The 26,192-nt window shown below is 39.9% G+C and overlaps 1 protein-coding gene across 1 annotated transcript in view; it reads left to right on the top strand.

Moving 5' to 3' along the window:
* Positions 1-233: 233 nt before the first annotated feature.
* Positions 234-26,192, top strand: part of LOC140927678 (protein FAN-like) — a 43,588-nt gene continuing 17,629 nt past the window's right edge. Inside the window, exons 1-24 of the mRNA XM_073377353.1 lie at positions 234-544; positions 1,121-1,300; positions 2,340-2,438; positions 3,096-3,174; positions 4,395-4,450; positions 5,482-5,575; positions 6,634-6,702; positions 7,559-7,603; positions 9,221-9,273; positions 9,770-9,810; positions 10,889-10,980; positions 11,435-11,506; positions 12,649-12,748; positions 13,273-13,366; positions 14,255-14,337; positions 14,676-14,755; positions 15,151-15,241; positions 16,070-16,133; positions 16,735-16,786; positions 17,384-17,504; positions 18,561-18,692; positions 19,255-19,297; positions 19,931-20,030; positions 20,123-20,249. Coding sequence (XP_073233454.1) covers positions 471-544; positions 1,121-1,300; positions 2,340-2,438; positions 3,096-3,174; positions 4,395-4,450; positions 5,482-5,575; positions 6,634-6,702; positions 7,559-7,603; positions 9,221-9,273; positions 9,770-9,810; positions 10,889-10,980; positions 11,435-11,506; positions 12,649-12,748; positions 13,273-13,366; positions 14,255-14,337; positions 14,676-14,755; positions 15,151-15,241; positions 16,070-16,133; positions 16,735-16,786; positions 17,384-17,504; positions 18,561-18,692; positions 19,255-19,297; positions 19,931-20,030; positions 20,123-20,249 — 2,041 coding nt within the window. The 5' untranslated portion in view covers positions 234-470. The remainder of the gene's footprint in view (positions 545-1,120; positions 1,301-2,339; positions 2,439-3,095; positions 3,175-4,394; positions 4,451-5,481; positions 5,576-6,633; positions 6,703-7,558; positions 7,604-9,220; positions 9,274-9,769; positions 9,811-10,888; positions 10,981-11,434; positions 11,507-12,648; positions 12,749-13,272; positions 13,367-14,254; positions 14,338-14,675; positions 14,756-15,150; positions 15,242-16,069; positions 16,134-16,734; positions 16,787-17,383; positions 17,505-18,560; positions 18,693-19,254; positions 19,298-19,930; positions 20,031-20,122; positions 20,250-26,192) is intronic.

Consider the following 26,192-nt stretch of genomic DNA (forward strand, 5'->3'; position numbering starts at 1 on the left):
ATCTTAAAAAATTTGGCTAATAATCGAAATCCCCGAAATAAGAATGGACTAAAAAAATCGCTTTATTTAAAACACGACGTTTGTTGCCAAAACTAGCCAGTTTCAGGGTCGTATATTGCTACAGGACGAACTTTTATATATAAACCCGAAGCAATATCAGTAGCAATATATTTTTTTGGCGGAGTGCGCACTCACAAATTACGTCTTCGTCTCTCCATGGGAAGATTCTGGGTACGGGCTTAACGATATCCATGAGAAAATCCTCAACTGAGGTAAAGCCCAAATCAACGTGACATGTGAGGATTTTTGCTGAATTACCTCACTCTAAGCACCTGCTTCTTGATCGCGATTCAGGAAGGATCGATCACCATAACAACTTGTTTTCCTTTTTAGTGTAAATCGGAAGCACCGTCGCCCTTATCTCTGTGGTCAGTTCTTGTCAACTTGTTGCTTTGACGAGGCCTCTTGTGATGAACTATGGGCTTTCGAAAAACATTGGGCGCCAAAGGAAAAACAATTTTCGGTTGGACGCGGTTATGAAAAGGTGCCCCTAATCTTCACAGTGTTGGTTTATGGTTTTCATAGCATAAAACATCTGTTTATTGTAACCACCTGGTCTGTGGTAGTTTCCTCTAGCTGTTGAATAGAAACTCGGCCTGGTCTGTTCATTAATTCGTCGGTGTTAATATGCGTGATGGGTAGACAAGAATTGAAAAAAATGAATAAATACGAGATTAGAAATTCAAGCTTGAAGTTCTAAACGCTTGCCAAGCAGAGATAGCTCTTGCGATATCTTCGTATTTCTTGAATCAGTTAGCTGAAATGCCCAGTTACAAATCAAGACAAATTACGTCATGTAGACAAAATGATTGCTAAAGTTAACCGCACTCCATAAACGCTTTTAAAAGTTTCTTTTACTGGTTAAATCGGTTTGGAGATAATTTGGTTGTGTGCCGCTCTGACGCATGCAAATTAGCTTGACTCGTATTGTTCGCAAATGAAAACAGCCGAGACAATTTTCAACTAGTAACCTATTTTAAGTAATTTCCTATCTACGCCGCTTGAAAATTTTAGGGACGGAACTTTTTATCACTGTGTAAAGCGTTTTAACGTTCAACAGAGCTACTTCAAGCATTGGAAAAAATGTACGCGGTGGTGTGTACACGCTAGCGGACAAATCCATGGCTTTGTGGGACAAAGTCAGAAGACGCTTGGGGAATTCGGAGAACTCCAATGGATGCAGTTGTGGTCTGGAATACCCAAGTACCGAAGGTGTTTTTTACGAAGATTATTTTACAAGGTAAGGCCGCGCGCGGAGAGGTAATTCCTCGGTGAAGTTTACCAAAGTTACGGTTTTTTAGGTTTTTAGGGTTTACAACTGGTGGTAAAATATTTCCTCATCGGCCGCCTGCCTCCGACAAACCAGCGCGGTTTTAGGTTTAAATATTTCAACGCCATTTGGATTTTCTTTTCAGATCGTTAGCTCATTATCAAAACTACGGCTTCTCGATGACTCCTAGTTTTGCCGTCGATTCCCAAACAAAAACGCAGGAATTCTTTTTCTCTGCGATCTAAATAATAAAAAAGATTGTAAAACATCACTGAATTTCCGGTCATATCTAAGCCCAAATATTCAAAGCGATTACCCTTAAAAAAATTCTCTTCGATTTTTTCATGACAAGGTATTTGAATGAAGAGCTTTACTGTGAGTTACGTCTTCGATTCAGTTTAAAATTCGGGGCACAAAAAATCGAACTGTTGGGATCAAAAGAGCGCGTTAGCGTTATTTTAGGAGATTGCAAAAAAATGCGAAAGGACTGGTCACTAGGTTTTGCTTTCCTGTTTACAAAATGGCGGACCTGTCATTCGCATCAAGCTCTGGTTTAGAAACTCATACAATTCCTTTGAAAGAAAGGTGATATTTCTGGTTATGTTATTTTGATTAAGCTTATAAATACTTGTTCTTTTTGTTAACGTAAGCAATTTTCGACGATGTTTAAGATGAAACGAGGAGGATTTAGTGACAACGAAGATTTCGGTGTCAGATCGGCAGAACAGCTTGTTTCTGCTTGTTTGGATGGCTTTGTTCGATTTCGTTTTCGTTCGATCTTTGACTTGCAGAGTTACTTATTTGAGGGCGTATTAAAAAGAAGATCAACTGTCTTAACAATCAACCTGTGGTTTAACTGGAAGGCAACAAAACTGCAATGTTGATTTGTTTTTCAGTATAACTGAATCTTAAATTATAAATATTGAGTGAGTATTTAAACATTTAGACTGTGGAGCTGTTAGAGAAGTGATTATGTCAGTATAAATGTTTTTACAACTTTTTTGTTTAGATTTTCTTTACTTCTTCTTGAACCTGGAGAGATTTACTTCGAAGATTTCAGCGTTTTTTATTATCCATCTGATTTGCCTGAAGAAGAAGCAATCAAAAGGTATAGGAAATTTCGCTGTAACAGAAAGTGAGCTTACCTGTTAAAGAAAGTTTCCACATGAAGCTTGAAATTTTATGTTATATCAATGAAAACCTGTCTGTGAGCTAAGGCGTTATTGAATAATTTCCAGAAGGGCCCTGTCGGAATCTGCTATTTTTACTACAGTAAAGGTTTCAGAATTAGCATTTTACCCACAATGGGTCACTGGAACTTTTTACTACAAAGCCTGTGGCAATCGGAGATCTAGATCAAGATCTATCAGAATCCTGCCCTCCATAGGAGGTGGGGGGTGCAGATAAAAAACAAAACAAAACAAAAAAAACAATGGAATGTCCCATTTCCCATGGGGCTAGTCCACTTTTATTTTCCATCATGATTCAGTAAGACCTCAATATTGGGGAACTCCTATTTTAATGTAAGTGACATTCTCTGCCCCACGTACATAGTAAAATGTATGGAACAGGACACTGAATATATTGATATAATGTACCCCTTTATAGCAAACAATATTATTGTTCTGGTACTTTGGTTCTATAGTGATAGTGGAGTTCATTGGACAATGGACAAAATAATGCTGAAAATGAATCCATTCATTTAGAAATGATCATAATGATAATGATGATGAGAATAATAGCATTGTTGTTCTTCTCTTGCAAGGAAACAAAGAGGGAGATTAAAGATCTGTTCCAAGTCTATACTTTTTGATCCCATTGATACTTCTTACCCCATTTTAAAGGTATGCTTTGTTACAGTTAACTCTGTTCGAAAAAGAATCTGCAGTTATTGATATCTGGGCTGTCTCTTAGCAGGCAGATCCTCTGGCCCCTGGGGACTTATTACTTTTGTCTTTGAAAATCTCTAGTTGAGCCGTTGTATGGGTACCTGCGGACATCAATTTCCTCATGCATTTTCTATCAAATTGTCGGTCTTCAGGTAAAATCATCAGCATTGCCTTGCATGGTAATGCTACTATTGAGCTCAGTGCAACCAAAACATCAACAGAAAGGAGAAAATAATTATTAGCAAACAAAAACTCTGAATGGGAAGCAATATTGTTTTGACAGGTTTCTTTTCCATCTTTGCATGACTTACGCTGTCAAACTTGATTGAAATTGCAATGCGATCATCACATTAATCTTTAGAATCTTGGCTTCTTCAAGTCAACAGCGATAGTGAAAACTTCAATTTGGTTGGAAATACCCATACAGAAGCTCCTACATGTAGTTTGTTTTTGCTCTACTCCTTTTAGAGTGTAGGGCAGAAGAATTTATTCACCAAGAATTTAAAGCTCATTTTTAGCTGAAAAAGGTCTTTAGTGGATCTAAATCTATGTACATTGTCCCAGTTTACATTGTACAGTAGCTGTTCAGTGTTCCATTTTTCTGGAAATTTCTGGGTTCATGACAGTTCATTTGAAACATTTTGGTACTGGAACTTTTTTTTTTTCATTTACACTACGAGATGTGAATCCAAATGGTTTGGTCTCTTTGTGGAGGTATTAAATCTGCAAACTACATCGTAAAGTGAATATAATATATGTACAGTCTGTACATCCAAAAAAATGAGGGTTATCAAGCTAAGTGATGTGTGTAAAGCCTGCAATCTAAATGTCTTAAATGCAATAAATCCTGGACATTTATGACTGAGGAAAAATATCTTAAGTGTAAACCAGGTCTGCGTATAAAATTATTAGTATCAAGTATCAAGCTAAGGAAAAATGAACTTTATACTTGAATAAAAGTCATGTTTCTATTAGCTGCAACGGTTTGTGAAGGTTGCCTTCAGTAAGCACTGACAGAATACTATTAACTAAGCTCAGTACAACTCAAGGAAGTGAGCACTTTTTTACCGTTAAATTAACTGAAGTAAAAGAGAAGAAATGTTCTGAGGCAATTTTAATTCACAATCAATGACCAGGACAAGGTCTTATTCTCATTTGATATCAATTTCTTTCAGTTTCCACTTAGAGAATGTATTTCAATTATGCACTGGTCTGGATCACTCATGTCAAGGTAATGTAATTGTCATTGAATTGGGCAGTTGGTTGGTCAGTCAGATAATCCATAATGTTATGCCTTGTACATGTACATGTTGTTTTGATTGTCACTGAGTGGCTGGTTGGATTGATTATCTAGACATGAAATAGTTTGTCAATCAGGCTGTTCAGGCAAGTTGCAGCAACAAGTCGTGGCGACATATCACTCCGTTTGTGCAGGTCAGGCGAGTACAATTTGTAGTTGCGGGACACGTCATGGTGACACATCGCAGGGACAAATCACTTTGTGCGTACTGGAGAATTTTTGTGAAAATCTTTGTCTCTGCAACAGAATTCGAATATTGTCATCGTAAAAAGTCACATAAATTCTGTCTGATTTGATTTCTTGCAACATGTTGCCGTGACAAAATTCTGTTGAGGAGACAAAGATTTTCGCAAAAATTCTTCAGTACACACGAACCGATATGTCGCTGTGATGGGTCCCCGCGACATGTTGCTACAACTTGTCGCCTAGTGTGTACCGACCTTTAGTAATAATTAAATCTTTCAAAAGTAATCCACATTATTTGTTAGTAAGTTTAAACCAGTCGCCTTGTTAGTTCAAGAGTCAGTCAGTGGGTCAAGCAAGCACTTGGTAGTCTGGGTCTAGTAGATTTTTTTGCAGGGCATGTAACCTTTCAAGTACTGTTTAGCTGCCCAATATGGACAAGGGTCCTGACTAGTCTTCCTCTAGAACCATAAATTATGTAAGTCATTAACTACAAGACAAAAAAGCAGTGGCCCCAGGCAAGCATGCATAATCTGACAGCTTTTTCCCAAAGGTCAAGAAGGAATTCAAGTTTTTTTCAAGCGCTGTGCTTGCTATGGTAAGTCAGTCAGCCAGATAGCCGGTCAGCTAGTCAGTTAGCTAGTGTGAATGATTTCAGCTTGCTGGTCAGATGCAAGCTTCTTAAAAACTGAGTCTGTTAGACTGTAGTAGTTATAAAAGACTTTGTTTTCAATGAGTTTGGCCACCACATTTGATTTGATTTGCATTATTTTCTAAAGAATTGACACCAAAGGAGATGTGCTGGCAATTGAGTCCAAACAAGTCATAGAAATGAAAGAGGGCAACACCATAGCTCCATATACATTTAGAAGAGTGAGTAATGTATACAGTTATTTCGAAAAAGGTTGTCGGAAAAAGTGCACGCGACAATCCCGAAAGGTACTGTGGTTGGTTTTAAGATCACTGTTCTTCACAGAAATTTTGAAAAAATGGCACGAGAGGCCATAGACTATGTTTCCAAGTGCTTAAGGGAAGCAGCGAAAGTAGGTTCGACAGCTACAGTGTCAGAAACAGTATATTGATCATATCCCATATTACCTTTTGGGATTGTCGTGTGCACTTTTTTTCCAACAACCTTTCTCGAAATAGCTGTATACACCTGCAAATACGAACTTACTGGATGCATTGCTGGTCTGACATTGTTGTCCCAGGACTAGATTTAAATATAAAGTCTTATGATAATAATATGCAGATGAAATGCGGGATTCAAGAATGCAAACGTGGTCAGTGCCTTGATGGAATAATAGCTGTCTTCTAATTATTTGGCAATATTTAGCAGTTATTGGATGAGGCTGCGTATGATCTGAAGAATTTCACAAATTCATACCAAAGCCGAATCCAATAGCTGTTTTATTATTCATTCAAAATAATTTGCACGATGTTAAAACAATGCTTACATGTACGCCTATTGATGTTAAGCTTATTATTTTGTCTGTTCTTCAGCAAATTCAGACTATAAAGGGATGTTTCATTGGTGTAGCAGATATTCCCTTTTTTTTCGCAAACAACCATACATTGTATTTTCCAGCCCTACCAAAACAACTGAGCCAACACGACCTTGTCCGCAGGGCTTCTTGGTTCCTGTCCCTTTTTCTGACAATAGCCTGTACTTTTGACGTCATTTTACTGGATATCACAAATGCCTTCTAAATTTGGCCATGGTAGCTCGTTATGAGGAATTTTAAGCTGGTGGATTTGAGACAATCAGAAACAGAGAAATACATGTATTTTTAAAATATTTTTTTTCATTGAGCACTGTCAAAATGACACCTAGGGCTTTGTGCTAAAGAATCTATTCAGTATATATATTTTTTTTTTCGGTAGTTATCACTTATCATGTACTGATGGTACTTTTTTTTCTCACATTGCAGGAAAGGAACAAGTATTTATTTTCTTTCAATTTCGTAGCTTTGAATTTTGTATTACCCCAGTTAGAACAGGTAAATCAGCCATTATTAAGAATCATTATTATATTATGATGTACAGTTAACAAATCAGCAACAGTTTTATGGTCTGTATACGCTTAAAATTATACCGTAGAAATGACTTTAAATGTTCAAAACTCATCAAGTGGAACCATGAGCCACACTGGTGAGTGGTTACACTGCAAAGTTTTTAAACATTTTGACATAATTTCTATGGTCTGTGAGAATATAGACCATGGAAAATTGTCCTTGGTTTGTTTTTGTTGGTGTCCATTTCCGTTGATGTTTCTCAGAAAATTGCGGCCACAACGAAGAGAAAACCAAATTGCAATACTGTACTCCTATCAACCATAGTTCTCAACCAATCAGCACACGAGAAATCGTCGAGTTATTGTAGAATTAATTATTGATAGATCTCAGAACATACCTCAGCATGTACAGTAAGTGTATATATGTTGTATAACAGGGTTGAATTACCTGTTTATATTCACTTGTTCAAAACATGTGTGTATGACAACATTAGTGCAATTTAATGAAAAATAAGACGTTTCTCACCTAAGAAGCGTCTTTTTAAAATTGAATGCAAACTGTACCTTTCAAATGTATATTTAATAGCAAGTAGGATGTGTCAGAGCCAAGTCATGTCTGGATTCAATAAAAAAGCAGACAATTATTTTATGCACCATTCAAGCAAGAAATTTGCATTTTTACTAGATAATAATTTTTTAAACTTGTTGCAGTTAATTTGAATTGCTTTGTGAAGAGAATTCAGTTTTAATACTAGACATTATATCCGCTTCTTGAACAGAAGTGTACAGTGTAGTTGAGTACAAAATTTTGGTAATGTTTTTTTGTGTTTCACTGTTGACAGCTTCATAGAGCTTCCACTCTTATGCCAGCTGACCAGCAAGCTATGGTGGGTTTAATATTAAATAATTATTAAGTACCTTGTAGTTATTAAAGGAAATAAACTCTTCATGAGATTAATACAAAATAATTTCAAAAATTTGCATCACTTTATATGTATATAAAGTCATTTTAATTTCTTGAAATGTTAATTTCTGCACCGTTAATTAAGTGGAGTGTAAAATTAATTTTGGTGACCATACTGGTAATTTTCAAGAAAGAAGAGTATTTTAACAGAGTGAAGGTCCACCTGTAACAGTGAACAAATTAGGACCTTAAGGTGCCTAGGTTTCTTCCCTTGACTCCCTTTGTTCGTTTAGAACAAACTTTCCAAAATCAAGAATTCCAGTGTTTGGAATGGCCAAATTCAAGAATTTTGATGTTTAGAGAAGCTAAAATCAAGAATTCCAGTGTTTGGAAAGTCTAAAATCAAGACTTCTAATGTTTAGAAAAAGGCAAAATCAAGAAATCCATGTTGTGGAAAAGCCAATGAAAATAGAGAATTCCAATGTTTGGAAAAGCCAAAACACTGAATTCTGATGTTTGGAAAAACTAACACAGTGAATTCCAAAGGTTGGAAGGCCAAAGTCCAGAATTCCAATATTGGGAAAGCCAAAATCCAGAGTTCCAGTGTTTGGAAAAGCAGATATCAAGAATTTCAGTGTTTGCAAAAATAATCCTTAAATCAATAATTCTAATGTTTGGAACAGCCAAAACAAGGTCTCTCTCTGTTCTCCAAAATCTAGAATTCCATATTTGGAAAAGCCAAAACACATTTGACTTGTTGTAGGCCTGGCTGACTTCGTTACCCCTTATCCTGAAAAAATGTTTGTTTGCAATGAGCCTTTTCGGAGTTCCACTGAGCCTCTGATCAAAACGAGAGTAAGTGCTCAGCCTTTGATATGGAAATGATTTTTTATTCTCGAGCAAATAAAACTCATTTTCACAAGAAAGCTCGTGCACTTGATCTCATATTGAAAGTGAGGGTTTTTGAAACTCAAAAGTGGCCTTAATTCTGTTGATTACACGCATGACTAGCACACAATAACGTACTCATGCCCCCGATCACCAACACTTTGAGCTCTTAAGATTTTCAGGTCACCCCAACAACTAATAATTTATTACAAGTTGTACATGTACAGTTATCAAAACAAACATTTGTAGGCCCAGGCCTACCAGTCTACATTGTATGGGCTGGCAACACCCCTGCCTGTGGGCAGGGCCTTGAATTGCTCTGGAGAGAGGTTCCAAAACTACACGCTTTCGTGTGGACAGAAGACCGATTTCATATAAAGTCATCAATGTAAATAACCCCCGAGGATGTCTTTTTAGGTTCAGAGCCCCTCTCCAATCTGGATTTCCAGAGCCGTTAACCCCTCTCCCTTGCGCAAGATTTTCCTGCGTGCCTTCCCTTGGGGGAAAGTGGATTTTCCTGGAATAACGCAATACCAGTCTTTTGTCAAGACCTGTCAAATTAATGTTCCATAATAATTATTATTGATCATGACCCACTGGAATTCATATGAGTTACAGATTTATTAGCCAAGGGACAAAATATGGGTTCCCCTAAAAACGCCTCCGTGTGAGACTACAGATTTATCTGCTATAATTGTTATTCTTTGTGCAGATAAATTCAATTGTACAGTCAAGACAGGCCAGAGTTAGCTTTAATACAAGTTGGTAAGTTAAAAATTGTAAATTGTAATAGTAATTTGTAAATTGCAATTTGTTTACCTACGGACCACTTTAAAGTTCTTAAGAACTCGTTGAAACTAACCCTTGTCCGTGCATTCCAGATCGAATTGAAATTTTGAAGTGTTGGTTTTTAAGGAGAGGGGAAAACCAGAGTACCTGTGGAGGAAAACCTCTCAGAGCAAGGGAGAGAACCAACAACAAACTCAACTCACATATGGCATCGATGCCAAGATTCAACCCCGGGCCACATTGGTGGGAGGCCTGTGCTCTCACCAATGCACCCCCCTTGCTCCCTAATTTCTACATCTTCACAGTGAGCCACAGGCTAGCCAGTGATCTAACTTTAGATAGGTGAAGCCTGAAATTTCCCTTTCAGGGTCAGCTCAGGAACCTATCAGGAAATTTTTTGTATCGATGCATTGTTAGTGATTGATATTAAATAACTGTGTTTGATTTTGTAAATGTTTATTGCATTTTAAAGGCTTGAAGATTTACATGAAAAGATTGTGATGGAAACCATGGGTATGTGAAATTACATGTTTTTGTTGCGTGGATTGCAGATGAGTTAATGATACTCTACAAAATGTACACTGTATCATTTCTCACACACCTTTAATTCTCAGACATCCAGAAGCATTTTTTGGGCTGTCCTCACCCAATGAAAGCAGCCAGTTCGTTTAATTCAGATTAACTTGTTGTCAAGTGTCAGAAGTTTCTTATACCCGTACAGTCGAACCTCCATGTGCGACCACCTTTCGTAAGCGATGGACTACCTCCCATAAGCAAGCACTTATCTAAAAATACCAAAATTTTCCCAGTCAAAGCCTTATCGTTTGTACCTCTCATAAGCTAGCACCTCTTGTAAGTGACCACGTCCACTTTTTAGAATGACGGGTTTAGACTTTCCTCATTGTTTTTAACCTGTTCTAAGCGACCACCTGATACAATGGTCTGATCTTTTTGTTCACTGTATGTACAGCACTACGCTACTCGGAGTATGAGAAGAACTTTTCGAAACAGCATGGATTTATGTACATGTATATTACTACCTAAAAATTGTATGCCAACATTCTCTCTAAAAATGAGATGTGTCCAGACGTCTCTCCGTAAAAGACCTCCTGCAGTTCGACTCTCGTAAGCGACCACTAACTCTTCTAATTTTGGATGGTCGTTTATGTGATGTTGGACTACATGTGAAAGAATTCGAATGTTTTTAAAAATAAAAATCCTCCAAAATCTCCTCGTATCTCCTAGCACCTTCAAAATATCTTTGTCAAAGACCTCCTAAAAAGCTTAAATCCTCCAAAAACACCTCTTAAACGACACCCTGCTGTTCGACTGTCATAAGCAACCACTTCCCGTAAGCGGCAACTAACTTTTCGAATTTTGAGTGGTCATTTAAGGGAGTTTCGACTGTATGTGCATAATTCCAGTGTTTGGAAAAGCCAAAAACCTGAATCACTTGTGAGAGGAGGAGTTCGACTGTATGTGCAAGAATCCCAATGTTTGGAAAAGCCAAAATCCTGAATGTCAGTGTTAGGAAAAGTCAAAATGTAGAATTGCAATGTGTTATTTTTTTGTTTGTTTGTTTTTATTCTAGCCAAACGCATCACACCTCTTGTGTGTAACCCTGGTCGCATCATGCTCACTTCATCCAGACTTTACTTTCAACCTTTTAACAACGCGGACCCAGTAAGTTGTGGATCTTAAATCTTTATGTACTCCTGGTTGTGATGTAACTGCTGCTGGTAAGACACTAAGCACCACAAAAGTTGATTCACCGCCTAAGTATTTATATCCTTCCACTAGACTTTTCATTTGAGGAGCGATTAACACAAACATACCGCTGTGTTACAGCTTATTTGTTTCTGCATGTTAAAACTTTACGTACAAAATTTAATGAATATTGTTTGAATACCCCAATGTAGTGTTTCCTTTGTGCAGAATTTCCTCTAAACTGTAGCTTGAAAAAAGGTTATTTTGCCAGAAAAAATCTGTGTCCTGGTGCAAACAGAAAAGGTTCCCCCCCCCCCCCCCCCTCCGCCTCCATTTTGATGTTGGTTTCAGGATGTTCGTTTAATCTAGGGACTGCTAAATGTTCTAACGTTTTTTTTAGTAATATCAAACATTTCCTTGTCCTCCACAGTGTCCAGTTGTTAAATGCAAACTATCCAAGATATGCAGAGTTGTCAAAAGAAGATATCTTCTAAGACATGTGGTGTGTTTATCTTATTCATTTTAAATTGATACTCTCTAAAGTGTTTCGTTATAATTCAAAGATCCAGATTGAATGGAGCGTTTTCTCTTACGTGGCTAGTATCTCTGTAAATTTTTTGGAACAAATGAAAGCTTTTGCATAAGAAAAGAGTTCAACTCCCACTGGATTGGTTTGGAGCACCAATCGCTGCCATTTCGTTGTCTTGGAACACCAGTATGGCCGGCGTTACGTCATGTGAAAACGCTCTATAAGCCATTGTAATTGCACGATGGCATCATTTTACTACTTCTGTGCAAAATAGGGTGTTGGTTTGTTAACCCCCCCGGGGGGGCGGAGGGAGGGTACTTGGGTTAATGTTTGCTGGGTACGTGCCGCAGGCCTCGCGGAGCCCCTTTCCCATTACAGTCTATTTTTTGGCCAATTATAGACCCCATCTCGGTCACTTTTTGGAAAATGTAATTTTCGTGATCCCAGCTTAGTCACTTTCTATTTATGCATCTACCTTATCAATGTGGTTTCAAGCGGCGGAATGTAATGCGGTCAATGCTAGCTTATTGTTAAATTTAATAAACAGCAACTTTTTGTTGTTTTTTTTTTAACCGAGAATCTTCCCATTTTGAATCCCTGCTTACCCCAAAAATCCGAAAATTTGCGACCCCATTCTAGTAAATCTATTGAAAATGCGACGCCATTATAGTCACTCCAGTCGTGAAAATGCGACCCCATCCAGCGGCACACTATTAGCCTCTTGTAAGGAAGTACCCGACCCCGGGGTTAAACCTCTCTGAGATTACCAAATTTGAACGTAAAAGAAAGACCAAAGTGAATTCCGGTCTTTATTAGTAAAAAAGACGTCATTGTTTCAAATGGCCTATTAGAATTTGAAATTTTGAGTTTTTGAAGACATGACGAAACCGGTGTAACTGGAGAAAAACTGCTCTAGGAGCAAGAGAGAAAGAACCATGAACAGACCACATTTTGTCTGAACTCAGGTCACATTGGTGGAAGGCGAATTCTCTTACCACAGCAATGCGCCAGGCTTGTTTCCCATGTGTCTGCTTTCTCTCGTGGCCTCCATAAATTATTCTAGGCCTTGAGCTTAAGTTATTAATGTCTTTTTGTTTCATCCTTCTTGTTCCTAGGGTGTGGAGGTATTTTCAACCGATGGATCTCATATGTACTTGATATTCAATTCTCCACAAGAAAGAGATTTATTTTATGAACAAATTGTTCAGCAGCCAGGTATGCGAGCTTATCCCAAAAACGCGGAGTTTGTGCTCTGCATTGAAAAAAAAAGCGAACAATGCACTATTAGAGGGTTGTAAACAGTTTAGGAAAATAAAACTTACGAAATATTCCCTTTTATGTCCCGGTTCCTCACCCCAATATATTTCTCATTTCGATGTCCTTTTTTAAAAAATCGAAACTTCCTTTTACTATGTTAGCAGTAATGCAAGCCTTAACTTATACATACTTATATCATACTTGCAAGACATGATAATATCCCGTTAATTCCCTGTTTTGACCACCACCATTAACAATACTGATTCACATATCAGCAGGCTAGCTGCTAATTTCATCTTTCAAGCATTTGAAAGACGAAAGAAACATAGTCAATTCTACCGTTCCATCATATCTTCATTTCTTAAATTTAGCTGTTTATTATTGTTATTTTAATCGGTAACACCTGTACAAAATGGTAATACTGAATAAACTTGTTGTTGTTGTTTACCATTAATGCATCGCTTTTTGAAAAATCTTTGTAGAAGTTGAGTTGGAGGACACGAGACAAGAGAATATGACATTAAGATGGCAAAATGGAGCAATATCAAATTTTGAATATCTAATGTACCTAAATAGGTTAGTATTTATTTTGTTTTATTCTAAGTACAACAATTATTGTGGCAAAAGAATATATTTTGGAGAAACTACATTCTCAGTTTTACTACTCACCACAGACAGGTGCTTATACAACTGAGGACTATAGGATGTCACATACCGGTAACACACTGCAAGCTTTAGTGTACCGCATATTTTTGGCATTTATTCCATAGGAATTTAGTGATGTTAATCTTAAGTGTGGGCCTAATGTTGTATTAAGTTTGCTCCGCTCTTCAGTTTTTTGGCAACAAAATCTTCGCCCCATGTAAGGTAATCCAAGGCAGTCTTGGATTCTGGATTCCACGTTGTGGATTCTGGATCTGTGGATTCCGGATTCCAGGTGCTGGATCCGGGATCCCTTGTCAGTGGAATGGATTCTGGATTCAAATCTTTAGCGGGATTCCGCTTTCCTTGAGCTGAATTCCGGATTTTCCAATCCTCTATTTAGCCCCCTCTCTTTAAGTCACCCCCCCCCCCCTCCCCTCCCCTAATTATTCTTCACTTATAAATGATAGACTGTATTAATCCATCACATCTGTAAAACTTCATGTGGACTGATCCGGGATGATTTATTGAGCAACTGGAAGTTTGTTTTTGATTTTTAGCTGCATGAGTCCCTCCAACTTCTTGTAGACTGGAGTTTTTCCACTTTGCATTCTAGTTCTTGATGGAGAACTGTTACCAACGTCGTTTCCAAATTAAATAAGCACCCCCATCCTCTCACATAAGCCCCCCATCTCTATTAAGCCCCCCCCCCCGCCGGATTGGGGGGGGTTAGTAGAGGATTTACGGTACCTTACATTGGGAAAAATCTAGAATCTGTTAAGGGTGAAGGTGTTCCCATTTTCAATGTGTTTCTTTTTTCAGTTTAGCAGATAGAAGTTTTAATGATTTGACACAGTACCCAGTATTTCCTTGGATACTGGCAGATTACAAAAGTGACGAGTTAGGTAAGATGTCATTAATAAAAAGGTGGTTTGGACTTAGCTACCGTTTAATCAAAGGAAAACATGTTTTCAGGGCCTCTGCGATGCGATGATTCCCCAGCCGTTTGAAGTGTAGGAGGCTGTGGCATTTGACTACCAACAAAGTGCATTTCCTCAACACTGTGTTTTATGGCAAAAAGTGTTTTAATCGGAAGCTTCTTGCTTTCTCGTCCTACCTCGCAGAATGTGTAATAATTATTGGCTTCTGCACTTCTTTGTAGCTTTGAATTCGAAATTTAGCTAACTGTTACGAGATTGACAGACTTCAGAACAACATTACTTCTTTTTTCTGGTCTCTGTAGATCTGGAAAGCCCGGAAACATTCCGAGATTTATCCAAGCCTATAGGAGCCCTAAACGAAACCAGATTAGCACAGTTAAAGGTATGACTGAGAGGCACGTGATTGCTTTTATTTGAAGTTGGAGTTGTTCCGTTTTGTGATTCCTTTGGCTTTCCATTGCTACTCTTCGTGATTGGTTAGATAAAATTTCGCTTTATTTTTTTAACCAATCAGAAGTAAACCAGTCATGACTTGCTCACGTGATTCCCGCGTTTGACGCCCGGCTATGTGTGTTTGCTTTGAAATCTTTCAAACCAAAAGTAGTTACAAAAACTGCAGTGTGTTCTGTGCTGTCTGAGAGTGTGTTGAAGTTTTTGGAGTATTATCATTTGCTTATTACCAAGCTTATTATTGCAGTCAATTTGTTCCAGTACTGACCTGTTATCCCGACCTGTTACTCTTGTTTTGTAACACCATGTCACACTTCATATTTTTAGGAGAGATGTAAGGAAATGCCTGATCCCAAGTTTTTATATGGCTCGCATTATTCCACTCCAGGATACGTATTGTATTACCTTGTTAGAGTTGGTAAGAAATTCAACATGTGGTTAACCCCTGGGAGATAAGGCCAGGCAAATAGTCCATTTCCGAGTTTCCCCGGACCTCTGTATCTTAACGACGTTAAGTGCGCAACATTTGATATGGAAATGCTTTTCATTCTCACTCAAATAAAACTCATTTTCACAAAAAAAGTTTTGCACTTGGCCTTCTTATCTTTACCGAGAACTTTCCTCGCGACTCGTGACGTTACAGTTACATACAGATTAAAGGAAACGTTACTTTTCTTCGTTGTTATTTTCCACAATTACATAGTTGTTTTTGTGGAGTTTGAGAATCGGCGCTGTCGATGGGTTGCGCTAATTGCCGGGCAAAAGATATCTTCAGTTTTAACGTGCAAACGAAACCTTCAAGTAGCACACAATTCGTTTCGCTTCCATTTGTTTTGTATACGACTTGAGAGGCCTTGTCGAAAGCCTGGTCAGTGGTTGCCCAAGCGATAGCAAGAAACAAACAAGCAAACCAAACAAATTAAAAAAAAAAAAACAGCTCTCTGCGTGCTTTTTACGAGTTTCTGCTGTTATCTTATTGTCTTGGTTTGTCGGCTGAATTAATCTAATCGGCATCCACTTTCAACAAACTAATTTGTATAGGCGATTCACAAAACTAATTTCGTCTTAAAACCCCTTCACGCGATATCGAGTGGCGAACAACGACGAATCTGTTAATGTGAATCGCCTAAAAAATTAGTGTGTTGAAAGTGGATCCCGATAATATTTTTCTTTTTTCTGTTTACATAACATGAAATCAACTCTCTTTAATTAATTTTTAAAAACCGTGTTTCATTTTTGTTCAAAGCTCCGGAGTTCATGCTCTGCTTACAAGGAGGAAAGTTTGATCAGCCCGACAGATTGTTTAACAGGTGAAAACATTAAAAAGTTCATCTGAGTTGTCAGTCCATCTCCTGAAAAGATTGTACTTCTACAAGCAGAGCTCGAAAAAAAACTTGAATTCCAACGTCAGTCTTTTGGGCAAGCAGCTCCCCCTTTTTGCTTGCCCGCCCACCACTTCTTACTCGTCTTCGTCAATGCTTTTGTTAGAAGATAACTTCTCTGGCGCGCGTTTCTCGAAAGGCCCAGTAATTTTTCCGGTCCGAAAGCAAATTTTAAAATCAAAACCTGTTGAATTGTAGCAGTTCCTAGCTCACAAGCCATTCAATTTTGTTTCGTTAACTGACAGTTTCCTTTTATCGTTTTTAAAATCGTTGAAACTTTGATCTTGAATGCTAACCCGGTAAACAAAAAACAGCTTTCCGGGCCCGAAAACTTACCGGGACGTTCGAGAAACGGGCCCCTGGACCTTTGTCCATTAGCGAAGTAACCTCAACCACGAGGAAATCTACGTGTCCCTGACAACCGGACGGGACGGGTCGGGGGACGGGACTTTCATCGAGCCATGCATAATCTTATCTGTTCAGTCGCTTGTTTATTTTATAATTATCGTGTTTTTGGTAAAATTTTCAGTGTTGCTGAAACGTGGGAGAATGTGTTGACTGGACATGCAGATGTCAAAGAGGTTGGTATATATTTATGCTAAATGAAAGCCCGGCGGGGGGGGGGGGTACTCAGAAGTCCGCCCCGAAGTCCAACCCCTTTCCCTTTCATATACCTTTTTTGACGGGAAAGGTAACCCTTTCACATTATACCTTCTTTAGAACCCTGCTTCCTTTTTAATTGCTGTAAATACACCGTCTGTTTAATATGAATTATTTCAGCCCTACCAAAACGTTTTCTTGGCTCCGTCACATCCATAAAATGCGTCTGTAAACCCTTTGTGGTACTTTTACCGACCGAAATAAAAGATTTCCGGATCAATTTAGGTCTCTGGGAAACTGCCCACCTACCCCTCCCCTAAGCCGCCATTTTGTCCTAAGTGAGACGTAAGTGTTAATGTTAGCATAGAGAAGGGGTAGGTGGGCAGTTTCCCGGAAACCTAAATTCATCCGGTTTTCCTACCCATTCTTTTACACGAAGCCTGAAAAAGATAACACTTTGGGGCTTAGCCGCCCCGTAAAGGCCATTATAGGCAGTACTCCACTCCCCCCGGGAATGAAGGTGGCTAGCTGTTTTATCTCGCACGGATTAATAATCTTCTCGTGTAATTTTACAACAGCTGATTCCAGAGTTCTTCCAGTCATCTGGCGAATTTTTGTTAAACAGTCAAAACCTTCCACTGGGCTGTAAACAGGACAAAACAAAAGTTATGGACGTTGAACTGCCTGTCTGGGCAAAAGGTAGTAAGAGAAGTGAAGACCTAATGAATCTCTCCTTCTAATACGTAAAACTCTTTGTTCTTATTGCAACCACGAGTCATTACCATGGCTATTACCATGGCTCTTTCAGTTTTGTACTCTTTAACCGTTTTACTCAAAAAAGTGGTCAAAGAATAAAGTTCACTAAAAATTCTGACAAATATTTAGTAAAAGTACCATTGAAGAGGTTTCATTTGACTGGTCAGATCATAGGATTTCATCCACAGATTCAAAAGTTAGAGCTCACTAAAAAGACAGTACCATGTGAAAGTACTGCTGAAGAGGATTCATTTGAATGGTAACACCATAGGATTTCATCCACAGACTCAAAAGTTAGAACTACATACTAAATAAATAGTCCCATGTGAAAGTACTGCTGAAGGGGTTTCATTTGAATGGTAACACCATAGAATTTCATCCACAGACTCAAAAGTTAGAACCACATACTAGATAAATAGTATCATGTAAAAGTACTGCTGACGAGGTTTCATTTGAATGGTAACACCATAGGATTTCATCCACAGACTCAAAAGTTAGAACTATATACTAAATAAATAGTCCCATGTGAAAGTACTGCTGAAGAGGTTTCATTTGAATGGTAACACCATAGAATTTCATCCACAGACTCAAAAGTTAGAACTATATACTAAATAAATAGTCCCATGTGAAAGTACTGCTGAAGAGGTTTCATTTGAATGGTAACACCATAGGATTTCATCCACAGACTCAAAAGTTAGAACTACATACTAAATAAATAGTCCCATGTGAAAGTACTGCTGAAGAGGTTTCATTTGAATGGTAACACCATAGAATTTCATCCACAGACTCAAAAGTTAGAACTATATACTAAATAAATAGTATCATGTGGAAGTACTGCTAAGAGTTAGTGCGACAAGCAATCTAGCCGCAACCACTCCGGTAGACTTGCCACAAGTCGACTGGCTTGTTCTGCATTTGCTCTTATTATTATTGGCCTATTTATGCATTATTGTTTTACTGTGGGATTTCGGTGATGTAATATTGAATTGTTTCATGTAGATGCCGGGGATTTCATCAGAAAGAACCGAGACGCACTTGAATGCCAGTATGTTTCAGAAAGATTACACCACTGGGTAGACCTGATCTTTGGGTACAAACAAAGAGGGCACGAGGCGTGGAAAGCAGACAATGGTAATTTGTTCTGGGCGAGGAGACAGGGGGTCCAAACCTTCCGCCTTCCGTACCTTACATTCCCGACCCCCGCCCTTTAATCCTTTAGCCCCTTTTCGATTCCGAAATATGAAGCATTTTTTGTGTAATTTCTCCTTACTTCCCCCATTTCCCACCCTTTTAGCACACCCACCTCCCACTCTTCCCCGCCCCGTTTTCTCCAGGGCTCCCACTCCACCTGTCCCCCCTCCCTCCTCTAATAAATGCAGTCAACTTACTTGTTCAGCGGTATTGGCCATTTGGTAGGATGCGCAGAAACCTCGCCAAAATTCATCCCCCAAGCCACTTTCATAGTGCCTGTCAACAGGCTAGTCAACATACCATCAACCCAGTGTAGAACGCAGACTCCAAATGGCCAAGTAATATTCAACTAAAGAATAAGTAAGTGGCTCTTCCAGCTTGACAGAAGCAAAATACATAAAGTAAAGACTCTATAAAACCTTAGAGCTTGAAATGAGAGGGCGGGGCGGGGGGGATTTATGAGGTGAGTGTTGTGGCTAAAAATGTTCTTTTTTCATTCCAGTGTTTTACTACTTGACATATGAAGGAGCTGTCAACCTTGACGGGTAAGAGACACTGTGTGTTGTGAAGCTAAAATCCAAACAAATAATCAAGTAAACTAAGGAATCAAGTAAGAACGAATTAAAAAAAGGAAAAACAAAATTAATAAATAAAAACAAGTTAACTACATACTAGCTAACGGACAAAATGACAAGCAAACTAATAAACAAAACACGTAACGAACTAACTTGTAAGGAAGTTATTATAACTAAGATCACACTTCGAGCAGATGCTACATTTTCGCGGTGTGAGCTCACAGCGCGAAAGTGTCGTCACTGCTCGCAGGGTAAACCAAGATACACTCTAAACAGCTGATTGACTGGCAAACAAGTAAACAATCAAAGTAATAAAATAGTGGCAAGCAGTCATCGTAACCAAACAAACTAGCTAACAGATAAGCTAACAAAACAACAATGCAACAGTGGCAGCTTTTTAGGAACTTATTAGAAAGCTGAGCCTGTGTTGCAGGCGTTTCACGGAGAAGGAAAGGAGGATTTAAAGCGCGCGAGTACACGAGGGACGCGCGAAGGAGGGAGAAGGAAGGAAACCTTCTTCCTCGCGCGCTTATCGCGTTCTCGCTTGCCTTAATTCGCCTTTTCCGTTCGAAAGCTGAACATTAGTGTTCTTTTCTACTGCAGAATTGACGACCCAAATGAACGTGCATCGTTAGAAGCTCAGATTCTTGAATTTGGTCAGACTCCTAAGCAGTTGTTTACAAGCCCTCATCCACAGAAACTGGTAAATGAATTTTTTTTAAAGTTTTTCTTGCTACTTGCTACGTGTCTTGCAGTGCACCATAACTGAAGTGCGCTTTTTTTTTTGTATACTAGGTCACGGGGGTGAGTCCTAACGCAAGCACCAACCCCTCCCCTATAAGTAGCAGTGTGCTAAATGGAGAGAGTTCGAGTCAAACGGATACTGAGAGTGAAGTTAGTGTACCAGTCATCAAAGTGAACGGTATGTACCTTCACTGTAACAAAAATGTTCCGACAGATAAACGTTAGAAAGAAATATGCCAGGAAACTTTTTCCGGCCCTACATTTTCAGTATACCGTCCAAAAATCTTCTGAATGATGGTCACTTTCGCGTTCTCAAGAAGTGCCACGGGAAATTTGACTGCCTCGTTTACGAAATGTTGTTCATCAAAGAACTTTGGCCTCAGAGTGACTCCATCAGTGTTAATCTCTTTGTTTAACTTTTTTTGTAACACATTTTTATATGTTACTTCTCTGTCTAAGCAAACTATTGTTTTCTTGTATTTATAGAACATTCATACTGTATTTTTTCCTTCCTAATGACGTCAGAGAACGTCGAAACGTCGTATAGTTTTAACTTTCAGTTTTTTCGCACTTTTTTACAGCTTAATATTTATATCGACGGATAGACAAATTCGTTATAATTACGCATCTTTGCAATGGATCGGTAGATCAGTGGATCTGCGGTAGATCACTAGAACGGTGGATCTGTAGATCAACGGAGAAGTAGATCTGTAGATCCATGGATCGGTGGATCGCTAGGTCAGTGAAGTTGTAGATCAATGGATCATCAGTAGATCGCTAGATCGGTGGATCTCTGGTAGATCGCTAGAACGGTGGATCTGTGGTAGATCGCTGGATCTGTAGATCAATGGATCAGTAGATCTGTAGTTTGGTGGATCGCTAGTTCAGTGTATCTGTAGACCGATGGATCGGTAGATCGCTAGATCGGTGGATCTGTAGATTAACGGATCAGTAGATCTGTAGATCGGTGGATTGCTAGATCGGGAGATCTGTAGATCAATGGATCATCACTAGATCGCTAGATCGGTAGATCTGTAGATCAAGAGATTAGAAGATCTGTAAATTGATGGATCGGTGGATCACTAGAACGGTGGATCTGTAGTACATCGCTAAATCGATGGATCGGTAGATCGGTGGATCTGTGGTAGATCGCTAGAACGGTGCATCTGTAGATCAATGGATCGCTAGATCGGTGGATCTGTAGATCGATGGATCGGGTAATCGCTAGATCGGTGGATCTTTAGATCAATGGATGAACAGTAGATCGGTGGATCTAAAGATCCATGGATCAGTAGATCTGTAGTTTAGTGGATCGCTAGATCGCTGGATCTTTAGACCGCTGGATTGGTGGATCTGTAGACCGATGGATCGGTAGATCGCTAGATCGGTGGATCTGTAGACCGATGGATCGGTAGATCGCTAGATCGGTGGATCTGTAGATCAACGGATCAGTAGATCTGTAGATCGGGGCATCTGTAGATCAAATTGATCATCAGTAGATCGCTAGATTGGTGGATCTTGTGGATCCATTGATTTACATCTGTAAATCAATGGATCGGTGGATCTGTCCTAGATCGCTAGAACGATGGATCTGTCGTACATCGCTAAATCGATGGATCAGTAGATCGCTAGATCTGTGGAGCTGTAGATCAATGGATCATCACTAGATTGCTAGACCGGTAGATCTTTAGATCAATGGATCGCTAGATCGGTCGATCTAAAGATCCATGGATCAGTAGATCTGTAGTTTAGTGGATCGCTAGATCGCTGGATCTTTAGACCGCTGGATTGGTGGATCTGTAGACCGATGGAGCGGTAGATCGCTAGATCGGTGGATCTGTAGATCAACGGATCAGTAGATCAGTAGATCGGGGCATCTGTAGATCAAATTGATCATCAGCAGATCGCGAGATTGGTGGATCTGTAGATCAATAGGACAGTAGATCTGTAAATTGATGGATCGGTGGATCTGTGCTAGATCGCTAAAACGATGGATCTGTGGTACATCGCTAAATCGATGGATCAGTAGATCGCTAGATCTGTGGAGCTGTAGATCAGTGGATCATCACTACATCGCTAGATCGGTGGATCTGTAGATCAATGGATCGCTAGATCGGTGGATCTGTAGATCGATGGATCGGGCAATCGCTAGATCGGCTGATCTTTAGATCAATGGATCAACAGTACATCGGGGGATCTGCAGATCAATGGATCAGTAGATCCTGAAGTTGGTGGATCGCTAGATTGGGAGGTCTGTAGATCAATGAATCATCAGTCGATCCCTAGATCAGTGGATCTATATATCAATAGATAAAAAGATCTGTATATCGATGGATCGGTGGATCGCTAGAACGGTGAATCTGTAGTATATCGCTAAATCGATGGATCGGTAGATCGCTAGATTTGTCGACCTCCAGATCAGTGGATCGTCACTAGATCGCCAGATCGGTGGATCTGTGGTAGATCGCTAGAACGGTGCATCTGTAGATCAATGGATCGCTAGATCCGTGGATCTGTAGATCAATGGATCGGTAGATCGCTTGATCGATGGATCGGGCAATCGCTAGATCGGTGAATCTTTAGATCAATGGATCAACAGTAGATCGGTGGATCTAAAGATCCATGGATCAGTAGATCGGTAGTTTGGTGGATCGCTAGATCGCTGGATCTTTAGACCGCTGGATTGGTGGATCTGTAAACTGATGGATCGGTAGATCGCTAGATCGTTCGATCTGTAGATCAATGGATCAGTAGATCCTTAAGTTTTTGGATCGATAGATCGGAAACTCTGTAGATCAATGGATCATCAGTAGATCGCTAGATCGGTGGATCTATAGATCAATAGATCGGAAGATCTGTAAATCGATGGATCGGAGGATTGCTAGAACGGTGAATCTGTAGTACATCGCTAAATCGATGGATCGGTAGATCGCTTGATCTGATCTTGATCTGCAGATCAGTGGATCGTCGCTAGATCGGTGGATCTGTCGTAGATCGCTAGAACAGTGCATCTATAGATCAATGGATCGCTAGATCGGCGGATTTGTAGATCGATGAATCGGTAGATCGATGGATCGGGTAATCGCTAGATCGGTGGATCTTTAGATCAATGGAAGAACAGTAGTTCGGTGTATCTAAAGATCCATGGATCAGTAGATCTGTAGTTTGGTGGATCGCTAGATCGCTGGATCTTTAGACCGCGGGATTGGTAGATTTGTAGACCGATGTATCGGTAGATCGCTAGATCGGTGTATCTGTAGATCAACGGATCAGTTGGTCTGTAGATCGGGGGATCCGTAGATCAATTGATCATCAGTAGATCGCTAGATCGGTGGATCTGTAGATCAGTAGATCAGTAGATCAGTAGATCTGTAAATCGATGGATCGGTGGATCTGTGCTAGATCGCTAGAACGATGGATCTGTGGTACATGGCTAAATCAATGGATCAGTAGATCGCTAGGTCTGTGGAGCTGTAGATCAATGGATCATTACTAGATCGGTGGATCCGTGGTAGATCGCTAGTTCGGTGGATCTGTAGATCAATGGATCACTAGATCGGTGGATCTGTAGATCGATGGATCCGGCAATCGCTAGATCGGCTCATCTTTAGATCAATGGATAAACAATAGATCGGTGGATCTGTAGATCAATGGATGAGTAGATCTTTAAGTTGGTGGATCGCTAGATCAGGAGGTCTGTAGGTCAATGGATCATCAGCAGATCACTAGATCGGTGGATCTATAGATCAGTAGATCAAAAGATCCGTAAATCGGTGGATCGCTAGGATGGTGAATCTGTAGTACATCGCTAAATCGATGGATCGGTAGATCGCTAGATCTATGGACCTGCAGATCAGTGGAACTTGACTAGATCGCTATATCGGTGGATCTGTGGTAGATCGCTAGAACGGTGCATCTGTAGATCAATGGATCGCTAGATCGGTGGATCTGTAGATCAATAGATCAGTAGATCTGTAAATTGATGGACTGGTGGATTTGTGCTAGATCGCTAGAACGATGGATCTGTGGTACATCGCTAAATCGATGGATCACTAGTTCGCCAGATCTGTGGAGCTGTAGATCAATGGATCATCACTAGATCGCTAGATCGGTGGATCTGTGGTAGATCGCTAGATCGGTGGATCTGTAGATCAGTTGATCGCTAGATCGGTGGATCTGTAGATCGATGGATCGGGCATTCGCTAGATCGGCTGATCTTTAGATCAATGGATCAACAGTAGATCGGTGGATCTGTAGATCAATGGATTAGTAGATCCTTAAGTTTATGGATCGCTCGATCGGGAGGTCTGTAAATCAATGGATCATCAGTCGATCGCTAGATCAGTGGATGTATATATCAATAGATCAGAAGATCTGTAAATCGGTGGATCGCTAGAACGGTGAATCTGTAGTATATTGCTAAATCGATTGATCGGTAGATCGCTAGATCTGTGGACCTGCAGATCAGTTGATCGTCACTAGATCACTAGATCGGTGGATCTGTGGTAGATCGCTAGAACGGTGCATTTGTAGATCAATGGATCGCTAGATCGATGGATCTGTAGATCAATGGATCGGTAGATCGCTAGATCGATGGATCGGGTAATCGCTAGATCGGTGGATCTTTAGATCAATGGATCAACAGTAGATCGGTGGATCTAAAGATCCATTGATCAGTAGATCTGTAGTTTGGTGGATCGCTAGATCGCTGGATCTTTAGACCGCTGGATTGGTGGATCTGCATGTAGACCGATGGATCGGTAGATTGCTAGATCGGTCGATCTGTAGATCAATGGATCAGTAGATCCTTAAGTTTGTGGATCGCTAGATCGGAAAGTCTGTAGATCAATGGATCATCAGTAGATCGCTAGATCGGTGGATCTATAGATCAGTAGATCGGAAGATCTGTAAATCGATGGATCGGTGGATCGCCAAAACGGTGAATCTGTAGTACATCGCTAAATCGATGGATCGGTAGATCGCTTGATCTGAGGACCTGCAGATCAGTGGATCGTCACTAGATCGCTAGATCGGTGGATCTGTGGTGGATCGCTAGAACGGTGCATTTGAAGATCAATGGATCGCTAGATAGGCGGATCTGTAGATCGATGGATCGGGTAATCGCTAGATCGGTGGATCTTTAGAGCAATGGAAGAACAGTAGATCGATGGATGGGAGGTTCTGTGCTAGATCGCTAAAACGATGGATCTGTGGTACATCGGTAAATCGATGGATCGGTAGATCGCTAGGTCTGTGGAGCTGTAGATCAGTGGATCATCACTAGATCGCTAGATCGGTGGATCTGTGGTAGATCGCTAGATCGGTGGATCTGTAGATCAATGGATCACTAGATCGGTGGATCTGTAGATCGATGGATCGTTTAATCGCTAGATCGACTGATCTTTAGATCAATGGATCAACAGTAGATCGGTGGATCTGCAGATCAATGGATCAGTAGATCCTTAAGTTGGTGGATTGCTAGATCGGGAGGTCTGTAGATCAATGGATCAGCAGTCGATCGCTAGATCGGTGGATCTATATATCAATAGATCAGAAGATCTGTAAATCGATGGATTTGTGAATCACTAGAACGGTGAATCTGTAGTATATCGCTAAATCGATGGATCGGTAGATCGCTAGATCTGTGGACCTGCAGATCAGTGGATCATCAGTAGATCGCTAGATCGGTGGATCTCTGGTAGATCGCTAGAACGGTGGAGCTGTGGTAGATCGCTGGATCTGTAGATCAATGGATCAGTAGATCTGTAGTTTGGTGGATCGCTAGTTCAGTGTATCTGTAGACCGATGGATCGGTAGATCGCTAGATCGGTGGATCTGTAGATTAACGGATCAGTAGATCTGTAGATCGGTGGATTGCTAGATCGGGAAATCTGTAGATCAATGGATCATCAGTAGATCGCTAGATCGGTAGATCTGTAGATCAAGAGATTAGAAGATCTGTAAATCGATGGATCGGTGGATCACTAGAACGGTGGATCTGTAGTACATCGCTAAATCGATGGATCGGTAGATCGGTGGATCTGTGGTAGATCGCTAGAACGGTGCATCTGTAGATCAATGGATCGCTAGATCGGTGGATCTGTAGATCAATGGATCGGTA

Source organism: Porites lutea, chromosome 2, assembly GCF_958299795.1.
Source record: "Porites lutea chromosome 2, jaPorLute2.1, whole genome shotgun sequence".
Classification (NCBI taxonomy): Eukaryota; Metazoa; Cnidaria; class Anthozoa; order Scleractinia; family Poritidae; genus Porites; species Porites lutea.